The sequence below is a fragment of the Thermobia domestica genome, chromosome 11 (assembly GCF_964235325.1).
Source record: "Thermobia domestica chromosome 11, izTheDome1.hap1.1, whole genome shotgun sequence".
In the NCBI taxonomy this organism is placed as follows: Eukaryota; Metazoa; Arthropoda; class Insecta; order Zygentoma; family Lepismatidae; genus Thermobia; species Thermobia domestica.
The window spans coordinates 261,309,139-261,337,003 of record NC_137464.1 but is presented as its reverse complement, the minus strand read 5'-3'; the positions used below and the strand labels follow the sequence as shown (position 1 = coordinate 261,337,003).

The 27,865-nt window shown below is 37.2% G+C and overlaps 1 protein-coding gene across 2 annotated transcripts; it reads left to right on the top strand.

The window, feature by feature from the left end:
- The first annotated feature begins 14,838 nt into the window (after window positions 1–14,838).
- LOC145665009 (actin-5C) lies at window positions 14,839–27,456 on the top strand. Of its 2 annotated transcripts, none has more exons than XM_081732195.1 (5): window positions 14,839–14,995; window positions 19,068–19,208; window positions 20,796–21,035; window positions 22,552–22,690; window positions 26,255–27,456. In XM_081732195.1, the coding sequence occupies exons 2-5, from the start codon at window positions 19,083–19,085 to the stop codon at window positions 26,878–26,880; spliced, it is 1,131 nt and encodes a 376-aa protein (XP_081588321.1). In that variant the 5' UTR covers window positions 14,839–14,995; window positions 19,068–19,082; the 3' UTR covers window positions 26,881–27,456. The 2 variants fall into 2 exon arrangements, with proteins under 2 accessions (XP_081588321.1, XP_081588322.1); XM_081732196.1 differs by lacking the exon at window positions 14,839–14,995 and adding an exon at window positions 15,889–16,032.
- The last annotated feature ends 409 nt before the right edge of the window (window positions 27,457–27,865 follow it).

The following is a 27,865-nucleotide window of genomic DNA, read 5'->3' as shown; positions in this document are numbered from 1 at the left end:
GTCATCTAAAATTACCTCTGATGTATAACAACTTATTGCTTAACAACTCTTCTGCGCTGTACAAAAGCAACTTACAATAAAACTCATACTACTTCTAACTCGGCGTCCCAGTCATTTAAAACGCCTATCTAAAGTTTTCAAAGTACGACCTCACCTACTCATATTCTCTCAGAAAGTACCTCCGAAGAAGCCGTTCGTCGAAGTCATTATTATCACATCTCTTTCGTTCTCTGGTTCCTACGTGAACCACTACACCAGTCACGCCTGTTGAGGACCGAACTCTTTATCTTCTGTAGTTGAGTGAACCATCACCCTTCTGTGTGTGTTCTGCGACTCCAGTACTATTCCTGCATTCGCCGTGAGAATTCCGATTGGAGAAAGAACTTCACTCTCCGTAGGAAGTGGAAGCATCTTGTTGGTTTTACCGCTCGAACCAATACAGACATCTTCTGGGAATTCTTGGTTGCAACGAACATCTTGTTACCACGCTAAGCTCAACTGGACTTATACAGGACTCGACGATATCTCCAGAGGCCACTTGGAACTCTTTCATCTGTGTAGGTGTTCGATTGCGAGGTGAGTGATTTAAATTGTTTTAGTGATCTTAATTGTGCATCTTGATTCCTCGCATCGACTCAGAATCACGTCTACTTCTTTGCACCCAATAGCCGATTTCAGTGTTTGTGTAAAGTGATTCTACAACTAAGGTTGTTAGCGATAACTATCTCTTCCATTTTATTGTTTTATCGATTAAATTGTTATTAGGCTGAATTATTTAAGTATGGCCAAGCCTGACCTTGTCTTGTGAAGTTTATGTACTTGAGGTCCATTAAGTGTGTTAATAATCTTGTTTACATTGCATTAGCTTTATTTAAATTCATTGTTGTATAATACGTGCCTAATTATTAAGTTGTCGTCCCGCTACAAATATTTATTTCTTTGCACGAGTCCTAGTTGTCTATTATTTTGGTGTGCTAATTAATCTCGTTGTTGTGTGGGCTTCACGTTAACTAGTGACCCCCCCCTTTGGAGCCGCCACTGCCCTAAAGTGCTGGCAATTACCTGCGGGACATTCATGGATCAAGGCTCCCTTATAATCTCGTAAACTCGTGCTTGAACTTAGTAATTAATTATTGTCATACATAGGCACTCATCCTGTTCTCTCTCTCTCTATCAACTCACCTTGCCGACAGCCTGGTTAGTCGGACATTGTTTGAACAGGACGGACCTCCTCCTTACCGTACTAATAAATTGCCGAGCCCCATAGACTGCTCAGCTCCATTACATTTTTAATGTCAGGCAACTCTCTAAAGCAGTGATATTGTTGAGACCTTTCGTGGTCCTTTATTAATTATTCTGTTAGTTTGATTTCGGCTACCTTTGGTAGAGATATTGTCGCTAATAATCTCTTTTTATGTTCGTGACCTGTGGTGGGACTCCCTCACCAGTGGCCGCAAAAGTTCTGATCGCCTCCTGCCACCGGCCCCGACACCTGTATAATAAACACTGGCTCATGAATGTTTGGGTCGATGTGTATGAGTATGTGACGAGAGATTTTTACCCATCCTTGTATTGTGTTGCTAAAGTGAATTTCCCACCAAACGTTAATTCAATTATTTCATTCGCACTATTCTAATACTTTAACTTCCTACGCATTTTTTTTTTTTTTAGCTCATGCAAAGAAGTACAGTTCAATGGTACTGATGTAATAATTTTACGGAGTCATAAAATGGGAAAAAGAAGTTATTCTCCAATTTCCACACTCAAAGGTTGTCAACTACAAAGTCTACAACATGGCAGGACTATTTTGCTACAGTTTCATTTTGGGAAGTGACAGTGGCTCTTTGATAGAGCGCTCACATCTGGTACGTGTGTCGTTGGTTCGATTTCAGCTCGCGCCGAGTTGGTTTAGTGGTGGACAAACATTGTTTGTGTGTTTCCTAAGAGTTCTCCAGTCTTCTTCGTTCCACCACTTTGTACTAGGGATGGCCCTTTTCGAAAAATCTGTTTTTCGATTTTCGGAAGTTTCATTTTTCGTTTTTTCGGTTTTCGCTTTTTCGAAAAATTTTTCGTTTTTCGTTTTTTCGAATAAAAATTCGTTTTTCGTTTATCGAAAAATTTTTCGTTTTTCGTTTTTTCGAAAAAATTTTGTTTTTCGTTTTTCGTTTTCGAAAAAGCCATTTTTCGAAAAAGTATTTTTCGAAAAATGTGGCCATCCCTACTTTGTACATTATCATCGTCACTGTTAGCCTCGGAGCATAAAGTGTAGAACGTTAAACTCATTCCTCCAATTACATTAATAATCACAATTAATCACCAGCCTCCTTCAGTCTACATGGCATAATCATGGGACGTAAAACTCACTTTTGTGCCTCTGAGTCCCAACTTGTTTGTTTCCATGGTAATAACTGCAGAAAAAGCAATACGTGAAAATTTGGCGGGAAAAGTATATAAAGTCACGGTTTTCTTGCGTACATTGTTGCTAGCAATCCCAGATCTTTTTGTTCTAAACAGTTTCGATTCTTTAGAAGCGATTTCCTTCGTCTTGCATTCTTTATCACTGAGCTGAAAATCCTCAGGTAGTGAAAAAAAAAGTGAAAATTTCAAAATAAATTTTTCAACAAGTGAAAACAATTTCCAAATTAAACAATTTAAACAAAAAATTAAAACATTTCAATGAATGGAAAACACTTCTAACTTAAAAAATTTAACAAAGCTCTTGAAACAAATATAAAAACAGTGCTAAAAATGTTAATCAAACATTTTCAAATAAATTATTCTTTAAATTAAAATTTAAAAGTAATAATTTAAAACAAAATTTTAAAAAAACTAAATGAGTGCAAAAATGTTTAACTAAAAGTTCAATAACAAATTTTTCACAAACTTTTAATGAATGTAACATCTTCAAACTTCAAATATATTTTAAACAAGAATTCAAATACTTTTGAAAAAATTTACCAATCAAATTGTACCAAGGATATCTTTCCAGTAATGGACTTAGACTATGAGTTGTGAATAAAGTTCAGTGTCAAGTTGCTGTTGTTACACATGAAAAGATTTTTAATAAATACTTATCAGGTTTAAGATTCGTTATTGGTTTAGATTTAAGAATTAAAAAGAAATGTTTTAAAATTTTAGTTTGAAGCGTTCATTTAAAAAATTTTACATTAACTGATTTATTTTATTTATTTATTTATTTATTTTCTTAGTTTGGAGATAATTAACACACTGAAATCTGAATTTTTAAAAGAGTTTAAGATCATTGATGAAAAATACTTTGATGCAATCTGATTGGATATTCAATTAATACTTTGAATGTTAGGATTTGTAGTTATGAGTTATAGTCTAAGATTATAAATATAGTTTAAGAGTCTTCATCCCGGCGAAATTAAAATACCGCTAACTTTAGAGTAATTATGTGATATCTTTGAATAGATAAAAGTAATTGAAATATGGAACAAGAACGCCCTAGACAATATTATTTTACATAAGAAACCGTTATCACAAGTCACCTAGTGACTTTCCGTTTTCAGCTGTTTAGAAAGATGAAAATAAATGTCGATTTTCAAAATGGCTCGAAATCTAAAGCAGATAAGTGAGTCGTGATAACGGTTTCTCATGTAAAATAATATTGTCTAGGGCGCTCTTGTTCCACATTTCTATTATCTTTTATCTATTTGAAGATATCACATAATTACTGTAAAATTAGCGGTATATTAATTTCGCCGGGATGAAGACTCTTAATATTTTAAAAACATTTATTTTGTTAATCGAATAGTTGAGAACCGTTTAGTCTAACGATTAACCGTGAAACGTTTTTTATTATAATATTGCAACTTGACAATGTTTCTTTTGCTAAACGTGTAATTGAAATTTTAAATTTAATGCTTTGTAGTTGCAAAAAAAAAAAAAAAAAAAAAAAAATGTTTAAAAATTTTTTGTTGAAAATGTTCGAAAATTTTTAAAGAAAACGATTATTACTATTTTAAGAAAATTTTTACATGAATTTGTTTTAGTTCGAAATTTTTAGTTCGAGAAACTTACGAAAAGTTTCGAAGCAATACATAGGTTGAAGATGAATCTTTCTGATACACAAGATTTTGAGACAGTTATGAAATCTTTGCTAAGGCATTGCTCTTAGCAAATGTAAGGTTTTACTGATCACTGACACCTCAATGGCTTGCTTTCACCATGCTAGCTGAGGTGATACTAACAATAAAATGTACTGTTTCTATTTTTACGTCCCTTCGTACATTCACTTAGTTCTTTAGGACTACCCAACACTGGCTCTGGTCGAACAGGTAACAACACAAAACCCTTGGGTTTGAAATAACATGCTAAACTGGTAGCAATGCTGGGATCACTGGCGTGTGTTAATTACAACACTGGACCCTTGGTATTGAAATAACACGCTAAAGTGATAGTCATGTTGGGACCACTGGCCTGTGTTACCTGCAACACTGGACCCTTGGTGTTGAAACAACACGCTAAAGTGGTAGTGATGCTGGGACCATTGGCCTGTGTTAACTACTACTGGACTATGGTGTTGAAATAACACGCTAAAGTGGTAGTGATACTGGGACCACTGGCCTATGTTAACTACAACACTGGACCCTTGGTGTTGAAATAACACGCTAAAGTGGTAGTGATGCTGGGACCACTGGCCTATGTTAACTACAACACTGGACCCTTGGTGTGAAATAACACGCTAAAGTGGTAGTGATGCTGGGGCCACTGGCCTATGTTAACTACAACACTTGACTCATGGTATTGAAATAACTCGCTAAAGTGGTAGTGATGCTGGGACCACTGGCCTATGTTAACTAAACCCTGGACCCTTGGTGTTGAAATAACACGCTAAAGTGGTAGTGATGCTGGGACCATTGGCCTGTGTTAACTACAACACTGGACTCATGGTATTGAAATAACAAGCTAAAGTGGTAGTGATGCTGGGACCACTGGCCTATGCTAACTACAACACTGGACCCTTGGTGTTGAAATAACACGCTAAAGTGATAGAGATGCTGGGATCACTGGCCTGTGTTAACTACAACACTGGACCCCTGGTGTTGAAATAACACGATACAGTGGTAGTGATACTGGGACCACTGGCCTATGTTAACTACAACACTGGACCCTTGGTGTTGAAATAACACGCTAAAGTGGTAGTGATGCTGGGACCACTGGCCTATGTTAACTAAACCCTGGACCCTTGGTGTTGAAATAACACGCTAAAGTGGTAGTGATGCTGGGACCATTGGCCTGTGTTAACTACAACACTGGACTCATGGTATTGAAATAAAAAGCTAAAGTGGTAGTGATGCTGGGACCACTGGCCTATGTTAACTACAACACTGGACCCTTGGTGTTGAAATAACACGCTAAAGTGATAGAGATGCTGGGATCACTGGCCTGTGTTAACTACAACACTGGACCCCTGGTGTTGAAATAACACGATACAGTGGTAGTGATACTGGGACCACTGGCCTATGTTAACTACACCACTGGACCCTTGGTGTTGAAATAACACGCTAAAGTGGTAGTGATGCTGGGACCACTGGCCTGTGTTACCTACAACACTGGACCTCTGGTGTTGAAATAACACGCTAAAGTGGTAGTGATACTGGGACCACTGGCCTATGTTAACTACAACACTGGATTCTTGGTGTTGAAATAACACGCTAAAGTGATGGTGATGCTGGGATCACTGGCCTATGTTAACTACACAATTGGACTCTTGGTGTTGAAATAACACGATACAGTGGTAGTGATGCTGGGACCACTGGCGTGTGTTAACTACAACAATGGACCCTTGGTGTTGAAATAACACGCTAAAGTGGTAGTGATCTGGGACCACTGGCCTATGTTAACTACAATAATGGACCCTTGGTGTTGAAATAACACGCTAAAGTGGTAGTGATGCTGGGACCACTGGCCTATGTTAACTACAACACTGGACCCTTGGTGTCGAAATAACACGCTAAAGTGGTAGTGATGCTGGGACCACTGGCCTGTGTTACCTACAACACTGAACCCTTGGTGTTGAAATAACACGCTAAAGTGGTAGTGATGCTAGGACCACTGGCCTATGTTAACTACAACACTGGATTCTTGGTGTTGAAACAACACGCTAAAGTGATGGTGATGCTGGGATCACTGGCCTATGTTAACTACACAATTGGACTCTTGGTGTTGAAATAACACGATACAGTGGTAGTGATGCTAGGACCACTGGCCTATGTTAACTACAACACTGGACCCTTGGTGTTGAAATAACACGCTAAAGTGGTAGTGATGCTGGGACCATTGGCCTGTGTTACCTACAACACTGGACCCTTGGTGTTGAAATAACACGCTAAAGTGGTAGTGATACTGGGACCACTGGCCTATGTTAACTGCAACACTGGACCCTTGGTGTTGAAATAACACGCTAAAGTGATAGAGATGCTGGGATCACTGGCCTGTGTTAACTACAACACTGGACCCCTGGTGTTGAAATAACACGATACAGTGGTAGTGATGCTGGGACCACTGGCGTGTGTTAACTACAACAATGGACCCTTGGTGTTGAAATAACACGCTAAAGTGGTAGTGATCTGGGACCACTGGCCTATGTTAACTACAATAATGGACCCTTGGTGTTGAAATAACACGCTAAAGTGGTAGTGATGCTGGGACCACTGGCCTGTGTTAACTACAACACTGGACCCTTGGTGTCGAAGTAACACGCTAAAGTGGTAGTGATGCTGGGACCACTGGCCTGTGTTACCTACAACACTGAACCCTTGGTGTTGAAATATCACGCTAAAGTGGTAGTGATGCTAGGACCACTGGCCTATGTTAACTACAACACTGGATTCTTGGTGTTGAAATAACACGCTAAAGTGATGGTGATGCTGGGATCACTGGCCTATGTTAACTACACAATTGGACTCTTGGTGTTGAAATAACACGATACAGTGGTAGTGATACTGGGACCACTGGCGTGTGTTAACTACAATACTGAACCCTTGGTGTTGAAATAACACGCTTAAGTGATAGTCATGTTGGGACCACTGGCCTGTGTTAACTACAACACTAGACTCTTGGTGTTGAAATAACACGCTAAACTGGTAGTGATGCTGGGAATACTGGCCTGTGTTAACTACAACACTAGACCCTTGCTGTCGAAATAACACAATAAAGTGGTAGTGCTGCTGGGACTATAGGCGTGTGTTAAAATTGAATTTATTAACACCATCACTTTCTGCCATGCAAGTCTTCTCTTATATAGCCATGCTGGTGACAAAGACCATAAATTCATATCAATCAATGGCAAATCTCGAGATTTATTTTACTTTTTTTTTTTTTAATACTTAGTGTATAGTCGCTTATGAACAAAATTCAAAAATGAATTTTAACAGAAATGGAAAATGATGAATCAACGCTTGAATGTCTTTCTATACTATTCATTTTTTAAATGTTAAGTGCATGCAATATTGACATCCATGAACACTACTCAATACAAATAACTTGAAATCAGCTGAATCGAGACAGCACATGGTAACATTGGGACAAATTCAACGTCAGATTTCAGACAAGGCAAACAAGACAAACTTCCTAAGTCGTAGGACTCAGAGGAGCATAAAAAAGAACAAAAAATCAACATTTGCATCATTTTTTTCTAAGTTGTTATTGTTCATTATTACTCTAATATAACAAACATAAATTTTGACAAGATGACTTCATAGTTCACGCTCAACATTGACCGTTGCATTACGTCATCTAGTGAACTATTGACCCAACATTCACTACAGCTGACGGGTAACTGGATAGCCCTCAGCCCATAAATTTCCTAGGGCCGTAAGATGCCTAAATCCGCCACTGGACAAAGTGTATACTATATGGAAAACCATGAATATTACACCACTCAATACAAATACTTTGCAAAGCCAGGCGAATCGGGAGAGCTCAGAATAATATTGGGATAGATTATATGCAATGATTATATCGTGAATAAAGGCCTTAATATATAACATAAACTTAATACTGTTTTAATGTCAGAGTAAAATACGGTACTCTTGAAATATGTAATATGACTCAGTCGCGCATGAACATGACATTTCATGGAGATGATAAAATCTTTAATCAACGTGTTCTAGGATATTCTCTGTAGAGATTATAGGTTTCCCTTATCACAGCAAAACCGAAAACTCATTAAGTCTAAAACGATGTATAGTTAATGTACGTGTTTTTACAGCGGGAGACGTGAATGCGATTCCCGGTGGAAGAAAATGTGGTTCGATTTAGAAGGTAAAAACAGGGGCAGCCAGAACCCACATTATGATAGGTAGTATAGGTATCATGCGTTTACTATAAACTTTCAAAAATATATAAACAATAGCTTCAAGTAGGCTATATTTGTCACACAAAAAACTGAAGAGCATAGCTCCCCGGTCCGGGCTAGATTCGCCACTGTTCAAATACCACGTTCAGTTGTAGGTCCACGTCTCATGTAACACCGCTGCTGAAAGGGTGCTAAACTCCAAATTAACCAATCGCCAATTCTGTTCCTTCTTAACTTTAGGCTCGGAAAAAGGATGGTAGAAAAGACAATCGAAAATTCAGCAAATTTTACAGTCACACGCCGAACAAGAAAATAAGGCAGTTAACCTGTATTTCTATATTAAGGTTGAAAATGTTATTAAATTATATTAATTTTTTACAAATTTAAACATATTTAAAGGGGAAAAGCGAATTATACAATTTGAGCATCCATTCCTTTTGTTGCCTACGGGCCACAATCCGTAACGGCTTGCGTAAACGCAAAACAATCCGTTTGTTTGCGATAAAATGTATTAGCAATTATTTGATTTTTGCATGATTTGCGTTGCGTAACGCATCGTAATTTTTGCGAAGGATGGTGCAGAATGAGTTACTATGTCAGGGTGTAGTTACTACATTTTCTGTTGTTGTTTTGTTACTTTTGATAATTGAATGTTTTGTTTAGCTAGATTTTGAATTTGAACATAAAATATTACTCTGATTAGAGGAGGCTCCAGAAATATTTTTGGCCACCTCAAAACTTTGAAGCCCCATTGCCCCTAATGCAGTGGTGCTCACCCCCCCCCTTATGTTCATGACGCCCCGCGAACTGTCTGACTTACCCTTTCTCTTGCCAAATCGTCTGTTCTATAATTTTAAGTTCAAATACAAAATTCTTCCTGCGAACCACAAACAGTTCTCAGCAAGCAAAATCCAAAGAACACTGGCTAAAATTCAGGCTTAACTAAAGTATGTCAAAAGTTAAAAAAGAAATCCTGAAACAGTTTCAAGATAGCGGCTCAGGATAACAAATATCTTATCTGAGGATACTGATACGTGGACGTTGTCGTCACTATAAAACATTTAAAATGCTGTTACATAAAAAAGCTACTATAACCGACTAATTCAAATATCAATCTGGTCTGATGCAACGAATTTTAACACATATAAAATATAAATCAAACCAACGCTTTAATCAAAGAAGATTGATGACTCTGGTTAAATATGGACAAGAGTAATGACTGGTCAAGGATCTGCTGTCTAAATACCACTTTCCATATTCCAAACTCTGAACAAAACACACGTGAACTTCAGTGATGTAATGCTAGAATTTTTAGTAAGTATACGCTTGATTGGTTTCAAAAGTATAGCGTATACACAAGACTAGTTGGTATATCAGTGGTGCCCACCCCCCCTTATGTCTATGACGCACCCCCCCAATTGTCTATCCGTAGGTGTTCTTCCATGAAAAAAAATATTCTTTTCGATTAATTTTACCCCCCCCTCATCAAACATATTTATATAGATTTTAACCCCCCCCAAATATTTCAATGACGCAGTTTGCGTCATAGCCCCCCCTTCTGGGCACCCCTGGGTATATACGCATCCCAATATACGCTCATTCTTTCGTAAATTTAAGGTTAGTATACGCTGGACTACAAAAAGTTTAGGTGGGTATACGCCGTATACCCCCGTATAAGCCCCATTACATCCCTGGTGAACTTCAAGCTAAAGTTGGATGATTAGTTACTTAATTAACAGGGCTTTCGACATCGAAATTAAACTATCAGCTATTTTTTTTTAAAAAATCGTAAATATCCCCATATGTAATACAGTCCAGAAAAAGTGCAGATTGAAGTGGCCTAGACAAGATGATTTTCAGCCAAGGAATGCAACCGAAAACCTTAAAACCATTTCAACCTTTAACCAAAATGGTCAGTATCGTGGTATAAAGGACAAGAAAAAAATTATGCATTGTGTTATCCGTAGGTGTTCTTCCATGAAAATAAAATATTCTTTTCGATTAATTTTTACACTCCCCTTCAAAGATATTTATATAGATTTTTACCCCCCCCAAATATTTCAATGACGCAGTTTGCGTCATAGACCCCCCTTGTGGACACCTCTGCCTAATGTATATGCAAATGCACTACACATTGTGATCCAACTATCCCCCCCTTGGTAAATTAACAAATCGAACTCTGCTTTGAAGTGCAGATTAGTGAATAGTACAAAACGAACACAATTTTCTGGAAGAAAATATGATCTTGGAAACGTAAATTATAAAGAAAGTGGCAACAATTACGTAACTGATATTTTAGTAGGTTACTCTATGAAACAATGCAGATGAATTACGCTCCTGCTTTTGTTGGTGCAGCAGTTACTGCAAAATCAAATAATAATAATAATAATAATAATAATAATAATAATAATAATAATAATAATAATAATAATAATAATAAAATACCATGTATGGAATAATGTCGAAGTCGAAATTATTTGCATTATGCATATTGTGTGCTATCTTGTGACTAAATGCTAATGCATGTGCTTTTGTCAATAGAATCCTGTGTTTGATTTCCCGCCGGGATAAAAACCCGAGTAGTGATTTGAGTCTCACCTTTAGTGGTGGATTAAGTCTCCGAGTGTCGGTGCTGAAAAAGGGCAAATCAATGACTTTTTAATTATTCCAACGTCTCACAATTATGCTCCGAGACGCTGCTGATGATGAACGAAAGATGCAATGGAGAAAGCTGGAGCAAATCGAAGAACTCCCAACAATCCATGCACACGGTGTTAAAACTACCATAAGACGGGGTTATTTTGTACAAAATATGAAAAGAGTTTCACAGTCCTCTATCGGCAAAACCATGAATAGTAAAGAGGAAGTTTCAACTGCCACCGTAAGATAGATAAGATTTAACTGTATTTTTGGCTATAATGTTATCGGTTAACATTAGTTCTAATTATCGGGAAAGTTTGTTGTTGTAGAGGTATGGAAAGCAGTCACTGTAAAGGCCGGCAAAATTTGAAAGATATCATCTACAAGAATTTCCGTCAAAGCTAAGCCAGTTTCGTAGAATACTACTGTGTAAAGTGGGACTTTGATGCAATAATTGAAATTGAAATGTAAAACGTTTTAGTCATAAAAAGGTAAAACAGGGAGAAGGTGGTTTCAGCCTCTATTCGGAGTTACTTTGCACCGGTCCAAAATACCTCTTAGATTGGAAATTATTACTACTGGAATCTCCTGCATTCTAAATTTAGGTAAATTTCCTATTTAGGTAGATGCCGGACTGACTTTCTTGTTGAAAAATACATTATGAAGAGTGACGGATCCAGAAAAGTAGTTTGAGGGAGGCTTCACTCAGAAAGGCTTTTTATTTTTATTTATTATTATTATTATTATTATTATTATTATTATTATTATTATTATTATTATTATTATTATTATTATAGAAATCACTAGACTTTTGGGTGGCTTGCAGCTTATACGCATAGGAATGACTAACATTAGTTTTTTTTTTTTTTTTTTAAAGAAGAAATCATGCAATTTGGGTGGGCTTCAGCCTGAAAACATTGCACAGAAATGTTATGTTCATATGTTGAACATACTTTTTTGTATGTTGTGCAAAGTAACCCTACCTATGTGGTTACTTTACCAAAATTTATATTTCAATAACTATGGTCATGCTGAATGTTTACTAATGAACTTGCACTAATGTTTTCCTTACACATCTAGCTATTATATGTTTAAAATACAGTGTTCTAAATCATTACGTTTGTAAGTTACATGCGATTTTCTTTAAAATTACTTAAATCTTGTACAAAGTAAACCCGCCTTACGGTACTACAAAGTTCACATGGATGCAGGTAGGATTAGACCAAGAATTCATACACCAGAAGTGAGCATTTTACCACTGAGCTGTCATTCCTTCCCAAAATGTTGTTATGGCGCGAATTGTATCATTCGGAAGAGGCCAATATTACCCACAAATATTAAGTATACAACTTCGTCACATAAAAGAGGCAGTGTGGTCAGCACCACATTTCACCCCTACTCCCACAGATATCAATAAGTATTATAGTAATTTGGAAGACATTCAAGTTACCACTGAGCCACGTGGGGCCGCGGAGACTCAGTGTTAGAGCGTTCACCTCTGGTGCTTGGGGTTCCGGGTTCGACCCCAGGCCCCGCCAAGTGAACTTTGTGGTGCACAAACACCGTGTGCGTGGGTTTCCTCAGGGTTCTCCATTTCCTACCACTTTCTTCATTCCACCATTTCATTCCTTTCTCATGATCATCGTCTCTTTTAGCCTAGCCGGCATAATCGAAGGACGTAAAAACTCAAAGATTTCATTTCATTTTTTTTTTACCCCTGAGCTGCATTTAAACTGGAGTAGAACCTCAGGATATATCCCCCAGCAAAGATGGAACCTGGCCCGTAGGAGATCCCTTTCCCACTATGGAATGGACAGCAGCTCTGAATGAGATTTATCCAATCATTAATTAATAAATAAATAAATTGTAAATCATTTTCAAGTCCTCTAAATATCTTCATTATTCTAAACCATCTGTACGAGCAAATAATTGATATACGAAGTAGTAAATCCGTATATAGAAAGAACTGAAAATATTTAGACTTAATTTGAAACTGACGAAAGCAGTGAAAGCAAATGACATCTTTAACGTCCCACAATTGTCCCTTATTCTAAAGGAGAATGATAAACAGTGGCGGATTTAGCTCGGAGGCTTGAGCCCCAAGTTTTTTGAGTGACAAAAATAATTTAAGATACGTATTAACATTTATGTTTTTGAAAGTTTATAGGCCTAGTACAGTCATGATATAGGGCCTACCTGTCACTCTGGGTTCTGGCTACCCACCCCCTCCCCCCAGATGAATCTTCTTGGTCTGCCGCTGCTCATGAACAATGAAAATGAAGGATACGAAATAAATGGTGTAATATAAGAATATGCAAGGAAACGAAAGAACCCAAAGAAAACATATAAACATGATTGTTCATCACAAACTCACATGTCTAGGAGACAAACCAAAAACTCATTGCACCACAGATAAGAGCTCTACCACGTTCCTCCGAGTCAGAATAGAATATTCTCTCTTCTATCCGCTCTACCTGAGGTAAAATGAAAGGCGAGAAACCTATTATAATAATCTAGTTTTATCATAGATAATAATTTATAAAGAGAAATAATTTTAAAACTACAACACCCATTTTCAAGACTATGAGGCAGCTTCTATCATTTAAAATGGAATCCCAACTATATAGTATATTACTATTGTCGGGTGGAAGTATCTTTACCGGAGTCGAACCGAGAGAACCATGTGCTTACGCGTTAGTAAAAACCTTTGAGTTTTACGTCCGACGCTTGTCATGTGGGCTAAAGATGAGAAATGAATGAAAAGTGGTGGAATGAAGTGGGAGGAAACTGGAGAACCCTGAGAAAATCCCCACACACTGTTTGTTCACTATAAGATCCACTTTGCGCGAGCTGGAATCGAACCAGGGACTCCGCGCACTAGAAATGAACGCCTTACCGCTGAACCACCGCACCCCCTGCACGCGTTAGTCTCTTGGCCAGGGCCTAAATACTAAGCCTAGTGATATTAAACTGATTGTTCAAAATAATAATATATGAAACCAGTTTTTATACTGAAAAGTATAAATTGAACATTTTAAAGTACCCTTCCAACATTCAAATAACGAAATAGAATCTAATTCGAAAATTCTACGATGGTTGATAACAGGATTCGAATTTAGGCCCTCCAGATATCAAAGCAACGACACTAATTGCTCACTACTTTTAAGTTGCTAAGGGTACAGAGAGACTATGCACTACTATGAAATTTACATTTCGAAGTTACTGAAACATAATGCTCTAGAATCAGACACAAATATGCTCCTGGAATGCGGTTTGCTTACATTGCTGTATTATTTAAATAAGCAATGAAAGGCAGATAGATTGGCAGTGAGCTTATTAAAGAACCGGTATTTACAGGTAATAATATATTCTCGGAACGAGACTTATGAACAAAAATCATTTTCTTATTACACAGCTAGTACAAAAGCAGAAACGGCATTATGAAATGAATCTACGTGAGAAAGCGCGTTAAAATTCGCACGAAACAAACGAATTCCCGTAATAAAACATTACGCGTTTTTTTTTCTTTCTTTAGTTTTATTCAATGCATAAGAACTTCATCCTTTGAACTCATTCACAGCCAAGTCCAATGTGTTTCGCTGTTGTATCAACTTCTTCTGTCAACGCGGCTCTGAGAGCATTGCAACCAATCAGGAAACCCCGTCTGTTTTATGCCCATATATGGCAGGTACAATTCTACGAAGGAAAGTAGGGGGAACTGGAAGAGTCGACTTCGCAAAGGGGAGATAGTACTTTTCATTTGTGTATACTTGTCCATGTTTGGTGCTGTCAAAGGCAATAACGAATTAATTATATATACAAATTAAAATTAAACTATACGAAACAAAATCCGGTCTTGAAAATCAGTTACATTCGCCATAATTTCATAAAGAAGCCAGGAGGTAACCACTTACTCTCTCCTGGACGAGTCCATTTTCGCGTCGAGAGTTTCCCTAAACGGTTCGTTCGGTCACTTGCGACAGATTTGTACAGTTTGCTGTGTACTGTTAGTGATACGTCTGTGTAGAGGTAAGGTTGATTTTTATTAAAATTCTTTTTCATTATATTTTGTTAAAAGTGCAATTTAATAATTTACAGTATAAAGCGAAGAAGTAGTGAGTATTTATTTATTATTATTGTGTACTGTCAGAGTTCCAGGCGTGGCTAGTAAGTGCCGGTGTGATCAGCCATAGTAGTTGAAATTTTTGCGAAATAAGTGTAGTGAGACTAGGTAAACGAGGAGAGAGAATTGTATATGTAATTTGTTAACTACTACAAACAAGGGATTTGAATAATGATTGATTTTAGAAAGCAAAATAGTATTACTATCATTTTAGAGCAAGTTGTTGGTTAGGCTTAAGTTCCGGGAGTTCTTTGCTGGTATAATATCTGTATATTACATTGTGATACACTGTAAAAAAGTGAGTCTGTTGCTTTTAACAGGTTGCCGCGACCACCTTTTCGTTGCTGCGTGTGTTTGCAGGTGGTTGAATCTAAAAATAGAACTCTATAGGATTGTGAAGTCTCCGCCAAGCAGATGCTGTGGAAGATGCTTGAGCTGTACTGAAGTTCGTACTAATATTACGAATAATAAAAAGTAGTAATCTACTTTCAAAATTGAAAGAATAAAAGAATTAATTGCTCTTCTTGCTTAAAATAATTTTCGTAGTGTGACAATTAGAGCGTAAGGACTTCATTAAACAAAAGGAAACTTTTAAAGACAAATATGAAAGTAAGCGCTTATCATTCACGATTTTTGAGAAAATCGCATTCCAGTATTGTTCCGGAAATGCAAAATCCCACTGACCGGCTTTCATGTCTTGTTATCGTAGCCGACAATCCGCCTGCGTAGCGTTTCCATGCTGCCGGTCGCTTATACCATATATGGTAAAGAAAGCAGCGATTGGTTGTTGGCGTCCTGCCCTTGTTAGACTTTGGAGGGGGAAGGGGTAGTTAGCCTTCCTGTGGCACTGGTCGTTATATTAGTCATAGAGCATTACACTTCAGTGTAGTAATCGGTAGTTTGCAGGTGGTTGGACTTGGGAGTCGTGTATATTTATAAGAAAGTAAGTTTTCTAGTGGAAATGCGTTTAAAACTTGAATGTGCATAGGAAATTTGAGGATTGTGTGTGTATATTTGAGACCTCAGCGCAAGATAGTTACTAACGAAGTGCAAGATGAAAGTGATTTTTTAAAAATTTGTTTTAAACAATTTTGGTAACTTAAGAGCCACACCCCGATGTTTGTGGTTCTGTGGACTCTTATTTAAAGTTGGGAATTTAATTAGTCTGTAAAGGATACAGATAAAATTTAAATGTGATTAATGGTGTATATTTGAACTTGAAATACTGGACGCGCAACATAGTTTTTAAAGTAAATGTTAAAAAGTGAAAAAATGATGTATGTTAGTGTTGATATAATTCTAATCCTTTTTGACAAAAATTTTATAGGCCTGTTAGTCCAACTTCCAGTTAATACGGAAAATTACGAAGTGTTCAGTGCTTGCGCAGAAAGTTGATATTTGAACAAAGATTAATTTAACATGAGGCTGCGTGCAAACTGAAATTTGAAGGTGCTAATATGCAAGAGGTGTAGCACGTCTTAAGACTGTCATATCTTCAGCATGAATAGTTCAGGAAAAGCTGCAGTATATTTGGTGTAGTTTTGCTATACGTATCCCCGGATTGTAGAATGTACGAAAAAAAATTAAAGTCTTTAATTTGCCCATTTTATGTCTAGAACAGAACCCAGTAAACCCCTGCGGGGCTTCTAACCCGTTTACTAAATACTAATTATACTATGGATCCGTATAGTAAATCTGCACGGTATATTTGAGCTTGGAACAAAATTCTGGTGAATTTAATAAAGCTCCGCAACTGCACATCGTAGTAGCAAGTGTAGATGAGAATTATTAGGTTAAGGAAAGTTTGGACCCAATTTAAAAAATTGTGTAATTTATCGTAACTGTATAAGGATGCCAATTGGAGCGGGCGTTGTAAAGATTACCCTAAAATTCATTTCAATAGGAATTGTTGGCACTTCCCCACTCCCTTTGATGTTCAATAGTACTTCTAAATTTTCTTGTTAGATGGAGTGAATCTTTCATATTGGTGTAAATAGAACTCAGTAGCTGTAGCCAAGTAGGATCGGTGATTTGGGTTACGTTGCAATAAGCTTATGTGTAATTTCATCTAAATTTGTACATAGTACGCGGAAAGTGAGTGGGTGGCTTGCATTATATTAGTTAACGAGAAACTAATTTTAATTTCAGTGTGACAATTTAATTTTCGTACTATATTAAAAAATTTAAACATGCATTTGAGTAAAGCTCCCTCCCCTCCTATTTGGAAAGTTTGGCTTACGAGGTTTGTATTGTCTTCCGTTCGGAGAAATCGGTGTTGACCAAAGCATTTGTACTTGTTTTCGGACGAGGTGATTGCATTTATTTATAACCAAAAGTGAGTGCCTGTGGCTGAAATTTGTTAATCAGGTAACAGATTAAAATTGATATTTTTCACATTTCATTAATTTCTTCTCCCTCATGGCTAAGCGGTTAGCGTACTGACCTTTGACGTTGAAGACCTGGGTTCGATTCCAGGAGACAATGTTCGGATCCCACGTTGAGCTGTAGGTTGGTCTCGAAAATGAAATCTGCCATTGTTAGCTTTGGGGGGGGGGCAGTCTTTCACATACTTTTTGCGATATTCTATTCCGATTCGGTCGTTTTTATGACTTCGTACGTTAAACTAGGATCTATAGTATAAGAAGCAGTAACAGAAGTAGTAGTAGTAGTAAATGGTTAGAAGCCCCGCGGGGGTTCGTTGGGTTCTGTTCTAGACATAAAATGGGCAATCACCTCCACTAACTCTAAACTACTGTCTTTAAAAAAATTGTATACGATATCTTCTCCAAACTATCAACTAATTTCTTGTGCATCATTGTTTTTCACTAATTTTGGCCCCAATTTCTAAACAGTTACCATAATGGAAATATGTTCCTGGTGATTAATGAGTTACGATTGAGGCGGGTGAACTACCTTGTATCTTATTCGTACATAGCTGGAACCATATTCATAAATAGCTACTGAGCTTTTTTAAAGGTTTGTTCGTGGAACAGGATTTACTAGATCAGAAACTTGTATGAAAAAGCAGCTGCTCTTGGGCGAACGAGATGTGCGTTGGGGAAGGTTATGGACGTAGATGCTATTGGCCTTTCAAAGGGTACTACTTAACGTGTTCTGTAGTAGAACAAAAATAGCTGCGTGTGATTATGAAACTGTAGCTAAAAATGGATCAGGGTTTGAGAGACTGCTTTTTCTGTAGCAGGAAGGGAAGGAGCAGAACGTAGGTCATGTATTCAGAATGGGATGCCTACATGCGGTGAGGAGAGGATTCATGTGTAAACTGCGGAAGGGGGGGTAGTAGTCAGGTTTTCAGTATTGATACCTATCGAAATTTTTCATGAGTTTCTCATGCAGTGATGTAGAATTCTAATAGTTTAAACTAAGGGCTTCTGGTTTGATTCCAGGCTATTAGTATTGAGTGGACGGTGTCCGAGAACTTAATTTTTCTTTCCATACTTATTCCTTTGTAGCCGCGCAACCAGTGGGGCTAGGGCCCCCAAGATTTTTCATGACCCGTTCAGACCTCAATACAAAAAGCACAATTTAGATATTTGTAAGATTTTTTTTTTTTTTTTTTTTTTTTTTTTTTTTTTTACTTGAGCCCCTCAGACATCTGTGATTGGTTTCGGGTCTGGTCCTAAGGGATGTAATTTCTATCACGTGTTTTATAGATAGTGCATAGTTTTTGGTTTGTTGACACTTCGTTGGTATTTCGTTTGAATGTTTCATTCTTTGAGTTTGAGATACTTGGACTCGCTGTTCAATATGGGTTGTAATGATCTTTCGGAAAATTAAATCCCTCGTGAAAATAGAACTTTCACCGCTGCTAGTTTGAATATCGGTCATATTCTGCTTTAGTCTTGAAGCTAAATATTATAACTATCAATTTACAAGAAATCTTTGATTTATTTTAACCTCGATTTAGTTGAATGTTTCGATGTACCCTTAAATTCTCATTGTTAAATTTATATTTTTCAGAATTAAATACTAACCATGTGTGACGAAGAAGTTGCTGCCCTTGTAGTGGACAATGGATCCGGAATGTGCAAAGCTGGGTTTGCAGGCGATGATGCACCCAGAGCAGTTTTCCCATCAATTGTTGGTCGACCAAGACATCAGGTAAAATTAATTTTGTTTTGAAAATTATTAGAAGCAAAATTAAAGTAAAAATTTGTGGTAGTTTAAATTTGGTATTGTAAAGTAAATGTTACTGATGGACTTTGATGTATAAAGGACAATCCGTTCTTATACTTTACAGTTTCTATTAATAATGTTACAGAGAATTAGTTTTAAATTTTTTTCGCCTTTGGAATTTATATCAATGAAAGAGGTAACTGATTTTTTAACATTATTTCGTCTGTAATGTAAATTCTATAAGTGGAAGAAGACGACCGGAGCTCGAACTCAGGACCTCCGGTATACAGTGCCAATGCGTAGTGGTTAACCCTTAACGGTTCACTACTTTTCAGTCTGCTTTCGGCACTGCTTGCAAAACATATCCACAGACTACTTCCGGCGTAAAATTCATGAGAATTGTCACCAGAGGGCAATAGATGCCCTACCATCGCGGAAAGTATGTACACAAATAACCACAACAAACAATTCCTGAAAATAATACTCTTCAAACGCAATATGCAAGATCAAAAAATGTGTAACCAAATGGTTACGAAAACTCGTTAAGGGTTAACTTATCGGCACGGTATGCCGGAGGTCTCGGTCCTCTGTTTATTGAAATTTACTTGTGGTATTGTATTCTTTTTATATTGCGATCACACGTTAAGGCGTAGGAATTTTGTCAATCACAAATGATTTCAAGAACTGGAAGATACTGGTAACTTAAGGTTGGTTTAAAGGGACAAGTGTTGCCAATAGATGTCACTACGGTCTCCGTGTCTTATGTATTTACCTTTCTCGAAAATTCACTATTTCTTACAAATTTCAACCTAGAGATTTCAAATTTTTAAAGAAACTTCATAACCTATCAAGGGAAACAATCCGTGTCGTTTTTTTATTGAAAATTTTTATTATTGAAATGGCTTGATTGTTGAAGTGGGTATCGAAACCTTTAACAATATGACTGTTTCAACAATAAAGAAAATTGTAAATAAAAAAATCGGCACGGATTGTTGCCTTCGACAGGTAATGAAGTTCCTTCTCTAAAAACTTTGAAGTATCTAGGCTGAAACTTGTAAGAGGAATTGTGAATTTTAGTGAAAGGTAAAAAAATGCATGAAAGATACGAAGATTGTAGTGACATCTATCGGCAAAGCTTGTACCTTTACACCAACCTTAACCAGACCTTAGCTCTTTCAGTGGCTAGTTTACTCTGATTCTAAATGCTTATGTACTATGCCGATCCCACATAAGCCAGCCTTTGTGCTGGAAAAGGAAATTACAACAATTTCGTATCTGGCAGTAAAGTCAAAACTGAATATAAAATCCTAGATTTACGTAGATGTTCCTGGGCTCTTTGGCTTAAGTTTTTAATCACAACCTAATATTTCTCAACACACGAATATTCTCAAAATATTGATAATACTTCAATGCAAAAGCCCTTAATAGGGTACAGGATCTTGTTTTCTTTCAGCGCCTATGTTGAAAGTTTTTAAAAGTAGTATGATGTATAATTCAGACTGTGGACTTAGTTGCTTTTAAAATCTATTTTCTGATTTTTTTGGAGTACTGAGAAATGTTTTTTGTTTGCAGGGTGTAATGGTAGGAATGGGTCAAAAGGACAGTTATGTAGGTGATGAGGCCCAGTCTAAGCGAGGTATTCTAACTTTGAAATATCCAATTGAACATGGTATTGTTACTAATTGGGATGACATGGAGAAAATCTGGCATCACACATTCTACAATGAACTTCGAGTGGCGCCCGAGGAGCACCCTGTTCTTCTTACGGAAGCCCCACTCAACCCCAAAGCCAACAGAGAAAAGATGACACAGGTATTTATTTAAGTTGCTCTTGCTACTTGATTTAATGGGATGCATGTTTGTTGGGTGTATTTTTACCCCAGCAATTTTCTAATTTTCTCTTGGGGTAAGTTATGGATAAGATCTCGAATCTTTGATCTTACCCCAAGAGCACATTAGAAACTATGTAAAGGAATGTTTCAATTAACGCAAGAATCTTTAGTTGCTAGATTCTACATCTCATACTATTTCATGGAAATTTCAATTCTTAAACCTTTCATACCGGTGATTATTCTGAAATTTTCTTTCGAAAAATGGGATTGTTACGAAACAAACGGTTAGGATTGTTTTTGGTTGCAGAAAGGTAATTAACCAGAAAAAACTAATCGTTGCCACTTCAAGCAAAATTTTTGCTTGGAAAGTACTTGAAGTGCACGGATGTTCACCTTTGTTGCCTAGTATTTTTCTCTACCGAAAGCCAATCCTTAGGTATCTGAATTTTTTAGAAGATAACATACTGAAGAAAAAATATATTACTGAATACTTGGTTTCTGTAGCAAGTCGTAGCATTTTTTGAATAGTTATTCTAGGATTATGAATTACCAGTTAAAGAAATAGTTCTAATTCCAAAATAACTTCATCGATCTTGACAAATGATACGACAGTTCTTGAAATGTTACTGTGCATCACTTAGTAAACAGCCTACTTCGTCGGCTCTAAAATAACAAATTTCATTAATTTTAAGTAGGCATAGTCCTGATAGAAAAAAACGCTGTCCAACCTCTTTAAGGTAGAAACTTGAAATTAAGGCAGACGATAGGATTTTTAATGTAAGGACTTTAATTCGACGTGAAGGTCAGTGGCAATTTGTCCATTTCTCGGAATATTAGACATGAAATTTGATACATGATCCTTTCTGTCAAGGTAATATAAAGAAACGAGTGGAGTTTGTCCCTATCTCGGACCCTTTTAGCGTTAGATATGAAAGTTTGTATTTGGATTTATTTAAAATACGTGTTTCATACTTGTCTGTGAAATGAAAAGGTAGTATTAAAATGGTTGATGATCATATCTCGGAATTAGAGGAATTAAAATTCGGTATTGAGATTTAAGTTTTAACTTTCTCGTATACAGGAAGAAAAGGCAGATAGAAAAAAATGAGGATTGCAATTAAAATTAGACCATATCTGTTAGGATTACACATGAAATTTGGTATTCAGGTTTGTTCATTTTCCTTAAAAGGGATGGGGGCTGCAGTTAAAATGATCTCTAAAATAGAAAGGTGATTTTCTTTCCCATGTGGGGAGGGGGAAGATGGAACTTGCAGTTGAGGTGTCACTCGAAATTTCTTCGAGATATGGAGGGATGCAACGCTGTAGGCCGAACGAATGCGAGGGGTCTGGAGGTGAGAAGTCCTCTGTCGAAGACTAGTGTGGGTAAAAATATACTAATCCGTAGGAATTAAGCTTTTCATAATAAACTTGTAACTTTCGTATGTATTGCATTGTTTTGTTTTTTAGTATGATTTTCTCATTTATCTCTTTTGTAGATCATGTTCGAGACTTTCAACACCCCTGCCATGTATGTAGCAATTCAGGCTGTGCTGTCATTGTATGCCTCTGGTAGAACAACTGGTATTGTGCTCGACTCCGGAGATGGTGTCTCTCACACTGTGCCAATCTATGAAGGTATGTAGTTTGTCGTCAGGCATTCTTGCGTACGGCTCATTGCTGAATTTTCCGTCCTTTGCTAACTTTTAACCCTTGCAAATATAGATAACAGCTCTGATTAACCTTTACAGGACGAACGACTCAGGGGCTGGGCCAGCAGGTTAAACCTCCGTAGTTCGGCTCTTAATTAACCTAGAGATGGTTTAGGTGTCTTGCTCTTCAGGAAGGATGAAATTTTACAACGGTGTGCATTTCATCCACATCGGGGGGAAGTTCAAAGTCTTTAGTTCCCCCTTCCCCTCAGCTTTTGGGGGTAAATCCCAAAGGAGCTACAAGCGTAAGTGGTATCAATAAACATCCGAACTAATGATACCCTGTGTATGGCCATTCTTGCGCACGACAAATAAGTGTTGCCAAGATTCTCGTAGGAAACACGGTCGGAGTTTTCTCACTTGACATTGAATTTTTGCCCTTCACGGTTTTTACATGATTGTGCTCAATGTCTGGGATACACGAAAAAATAGTTTTTACTGCGTCCGTGTTGCCAGCTTCTCAATTTTCAAAAAAGACTTTTTACAGAAAATTCTTTTGTTTTGGCACGGGGGACACAAGTTAGCTTTTTGAAATCTGTTCCATAACCTTTACAACGAAATACCCTTATGTCCCTGTGACAATTAGAAGGGGTACTAGAGCTGCCAACAAAGGAAAGGATTTTCTTAATTCCTATCCGTCCTCTAAAGGTTAGTCAAGAATGTAGTTAATACGAGGTTCTGATTAAGGTAATCGTGCGCAAGGAACAAACTATAGTCATTTACCGAGTGTATGGAATAAATTAAGGAATTAGTAAAATATTTCTCTGTATAAATACAGGCTTATCTTTTCACAAGGAGTTTCATTATATTAATTCGCTGCTACAAAGAATGTATAGAACTTCTGAAAAAGGACTGATGTGTATTTTTTGCTGAGGAATACCCGAAGGTGGCATTTGAGATATTGAAAGAAATTGAACATAGGTGAGAGATTTAGTGGAACAAATTACACTTTAAATATTTGTTTTACTTCTGTTTGCCTACTGCAGTCTATTACTTTCGAAACTAATAAACGTTCTTATCTCCAAACTTTCCCCATATACCAGTCATAAAATTCCTTCGATTCATTATAGTTGCAGTATGGATTTTTCAGCTTTAAAAATAAAAACTCAAAGGTTATATTTAAATAGTAACTAAATTAATATTTTGTTGCACTATGTATTTATTACATATCAAGGTAGTTGGAAATTAGAGTAACTTTACACGCACAAATCATAAGAATTTTATTGGTGCGTGAGATAATTGCTAAGAAAAACTTCCGTTGCTTTCCTCGCTGGTCTGAGTTGCGCGTTCGCCTTTGTTCGTGGTGCAGAGTTCAGGTCTCTGTAAGGGAGACGCTGAAACGTGAATGCTTTAAGGTGATAGATTCCACCTTATGTATGCCTGTGATCTGTACTGAAGAATGACACTTGAACGATGTCGATCGATGGATTTGGTAGTTTTTGCATTCACACACGAGGGAACCTGGTGGGTTGTTCCATTACTTAATCAGGTTTGGAAACTAGCAAAATATTGGAAGAGATGGGAAATATTTTTGTATCGTTACAGCAATACTGTATAATCTTAAAATACTGCTGCTTATATTCGCATTGCTTCAGTGACTGAATTATGGTAATGTAGTACGTATACCTTTGGTGTGATGCCTGGTTCGATTCCTGGCGAAGTAAATTTTTGGTGGCCAACGTAGTGTCCTAAAGTTATACCGGATATTCATTTACCAGTTCTTGCTTCACCTAATCATGATCGTGGGAAGTTAAACTGAGATTCATTTTTACTTGAATTATAATTACCTACGGTTTTTTAATTTTTTTTTTTAAATAACGGAAGGGTGTAATTTCACAGAACAATTCTCTGCAGAGCTAGGTAGATAATTCTAAACAGGTATCGAAAACTTTTTATGTTTGAAAAAATCGTGGGAGCGAGCTCGTGTTCGTGTAGTTAATTTCAATGTTTGGAAAAAACTGGCTGTTGTGCGCGAAATTTAGATGTAGTTCTGTATGGCTGCGAAACATGGTCACTTACTCTGAGGGAAGAACATAGACTGAAAGTATTTGAGAACAAGATCCTGAGACGAATATTCGGACCCAAGAGGAACGGGAATGGGGAATGGCGGAAACTTCATAACGAGGAACTACGTAATTTATATGGTTTACCCAACATTGTTAGGGTCGTCAAGTCTAGGAGGCTTAGATGGGCGGGTCATGTAGCTAGAATGGAAGAAAGTAGAGACTCTTTCAGTCTTGACTGGAAGACCAATCGGAAAACGACCATTAGGAAGACCTAGGCGCAGATGGGAGGACAATATTAAGATGGATCTCGCAGAGATTGGAATACAGAGTAGAAACTGGATGCAGTTAGCTAAGGATAGAAGTCGGAGCTTTTGTGAACGCGGCATTGAACCTCCGGGTTCCATAGGCCATAGAGTGAGTTAATGTGAATGATAGTCTGATTACACATGTGAATGATTTAAAGTGGAAAGTTCAAGCTAAATCTTCACCAAATGTTGAATAATTTTCTTTCCCACTTTATAAGGAGCGGAGTTGACATAATGGTAATTTATCATTGCTATAAAAATCACATTAAAACAGTTCGTTATTAAAATTTCTTGTATTGCTGTCTCTAGGCTTTTGTATTTATATAATCCATTTTAGTGCGTGCAGTTCTCGAGTGCGACATTTAATGAAGGGAAAAGGGAAGTATACAGTTAGACGTATTAGTGGTTAACAGGACGTCTCGTGCAGTTTAAATGTCTGAATTTGCATGTGAGATTACGCTAAAACTTTATTATTATTAAAAAAAAAAAAAAAATACGTAGTAAATGTACCCACCCTCAGTGTAATTTAAAAAATGGAACTAAACAAGAGCGTTAGGGGAATGCACTAATCAGTTGGCTTCACCTTTATTTTCGAATATATTGCAGGGTTTACAGTAATTTTCTGGTAAATGACGACTCGGTTCGAGATTCTTGGTTCATCTACCTTTGATTATTCTAGGTGAAAACTTGACTGACAAATTTACGATACTTCACTAAGCAGAATTTTGAGTATCAATCACATGTATGAATTTCAGGATTTACTTGCGATTAAGTGGCCCGGGATTGATAAATATTCTCGAGGCTCTTCGCTAAGTTCACCTTTCCTTTAAGTTCAGAACAGTTCAAGCGTGGCACCGTGTAGTTTTCTTTTTGATTATTTCTTTGGTTACTTGCCCTTTGCGTTGGAGCAAAGCATTAAATGTTTATTCCTATGTTCAAGTTGGGGTGAAAATTTGAGCCTGAAGCCTGTTAACGCTGACTTACCTTTCTTTGTCCTAATACACTAGGGATATTGAAAGAAACTTCCCTTGATTTAATTTATCCTACTAAATCTTGACCTTTTGAGGAAAGTGGTTGGTTTTGTAAATGTTAGTATGCACTATAGCTACTTGTATTAGGATATTCTTGTAATCTGGGAGTTATGTATAAAGTTGCTCATGATCCTTTGTTTCCTTTCAGGTTATGCATTGCCCCACGCCATCTTGCGTCTGGACTTGGCTGGCCGAGACCTGACGGACTACCTCATGAAGATCCTTACCGAGAGAGGCTACAGTTTCACTACCACGGCCGAGCGAGAAATCGTCCGAGACATCAAGGAAAAACTTTGCTATGTAGCCCTAGACTTCGAGCAAGAAATGGCCACCGCGGCTTCCTCTAGTTCCCTTGAAAAATCCTATGAATTGCCTGATGGTCAAGTTATAACTATTGGAAATGAAAGGTTTAGGTGCCCCGAGGCCTTGTTCCAACCTTCGTTCCTTGGTATGGAAGCGTGCGGAATCCATGAAACCACCTACAACTCTATCATGAAGTGCGACGTGGATATCCGAAAGGACCTGTACGCAAACACCGTTCTGTCTGGAGGCACCACAATGTACCCAGGCATCGCTGATAGGATGCAGAAGGAGATTACTGCCCTGGCTCCTTCCACCATGAAGATAAAGATAATCGCTCCCCCCGAGAGGAAGTACTCTGTATGGATTGGTGGCTCCATCTTAGCTTCCCTGTCTACGTTCCAACAGATGTGGATTAGCAAACAAGAATACGACGAGTCTGGACCATCCATCGTGCACAGGAAATGCTTCTAAGCTGGAAGTTTGTAAAGTTTTTGCAACCCGTTCCTCTGGATAGAAGCCCTGTTGGACAAACCCAGGCATCACTTTTGATACAGACTTTTCTCTATCATGAAACGTTTAGTCAGCGTGTATTATAAAGGATTGTTAGTGTGAAATAACGCATACAAGGAAGTTGAGTTGCCTGTTTTGAGATCTGAGTATTTTCCAGGGTTTCTGCCTGTATCGAGATCTGATTTTTCCCGGGTTTCTGTAAGTTTATAACAAGAAGCTTGGTTAAAGAACATGCATTCCATGCTCAATGTTAAAATAAGAATATTTAAAAGTGAAAAAGGAAAATGCTTAAAAATTATAAAGTTTGTATTGTATAAAAAAAGTTCGGAAATTCCAAATAATAATGAAAGTAATGTTTTGTAAGATTTTTCAGGGAATTTTCACATGTAAAACAAATTGATTTAAGAAAGTTAAGGTTTTAGCAATTGAAACCTACCAAAGCGATCATTCATGCACTAGGCCAAAGTATTAATTTATTCCCATTGCGTAACTTGAATTTAGACTTTGGGAAAAAATAAAACATCAATAAATACAGAACTTTGTTTTGTTAATTAAGCACTGTGTTTGCATTCTGTAGATCAGTCGTGTTTCTCTAGTTGTGCAAGTTTTGGATTTCGACATTGCTGTAAGCAAAGGCTATTTCTTTTGCCTGCTCAGTGTTTTATATCAATGTAAAATGCATATATTTGACATTTGACCTGTCACTTATGCCAAGTTAGAACGTATTTTTGGGAATTTTCTCAGAAATTAAATATTACTTCTGAGTATTTAGTTGTACTTCGGTTTCATTGACTCGTAATGGAGAATTTTGTAAGGGGAAAAATTTCATTGTTTTCAGGATAAAAAGTTTAATGAATTAGCTTGTTACCTTATTTTCTTTAGGTATGTTTATATTATTTCAAGGGGATGGGAGTAACTGTTCAACTAAGGTATTTAAAAAAGAATA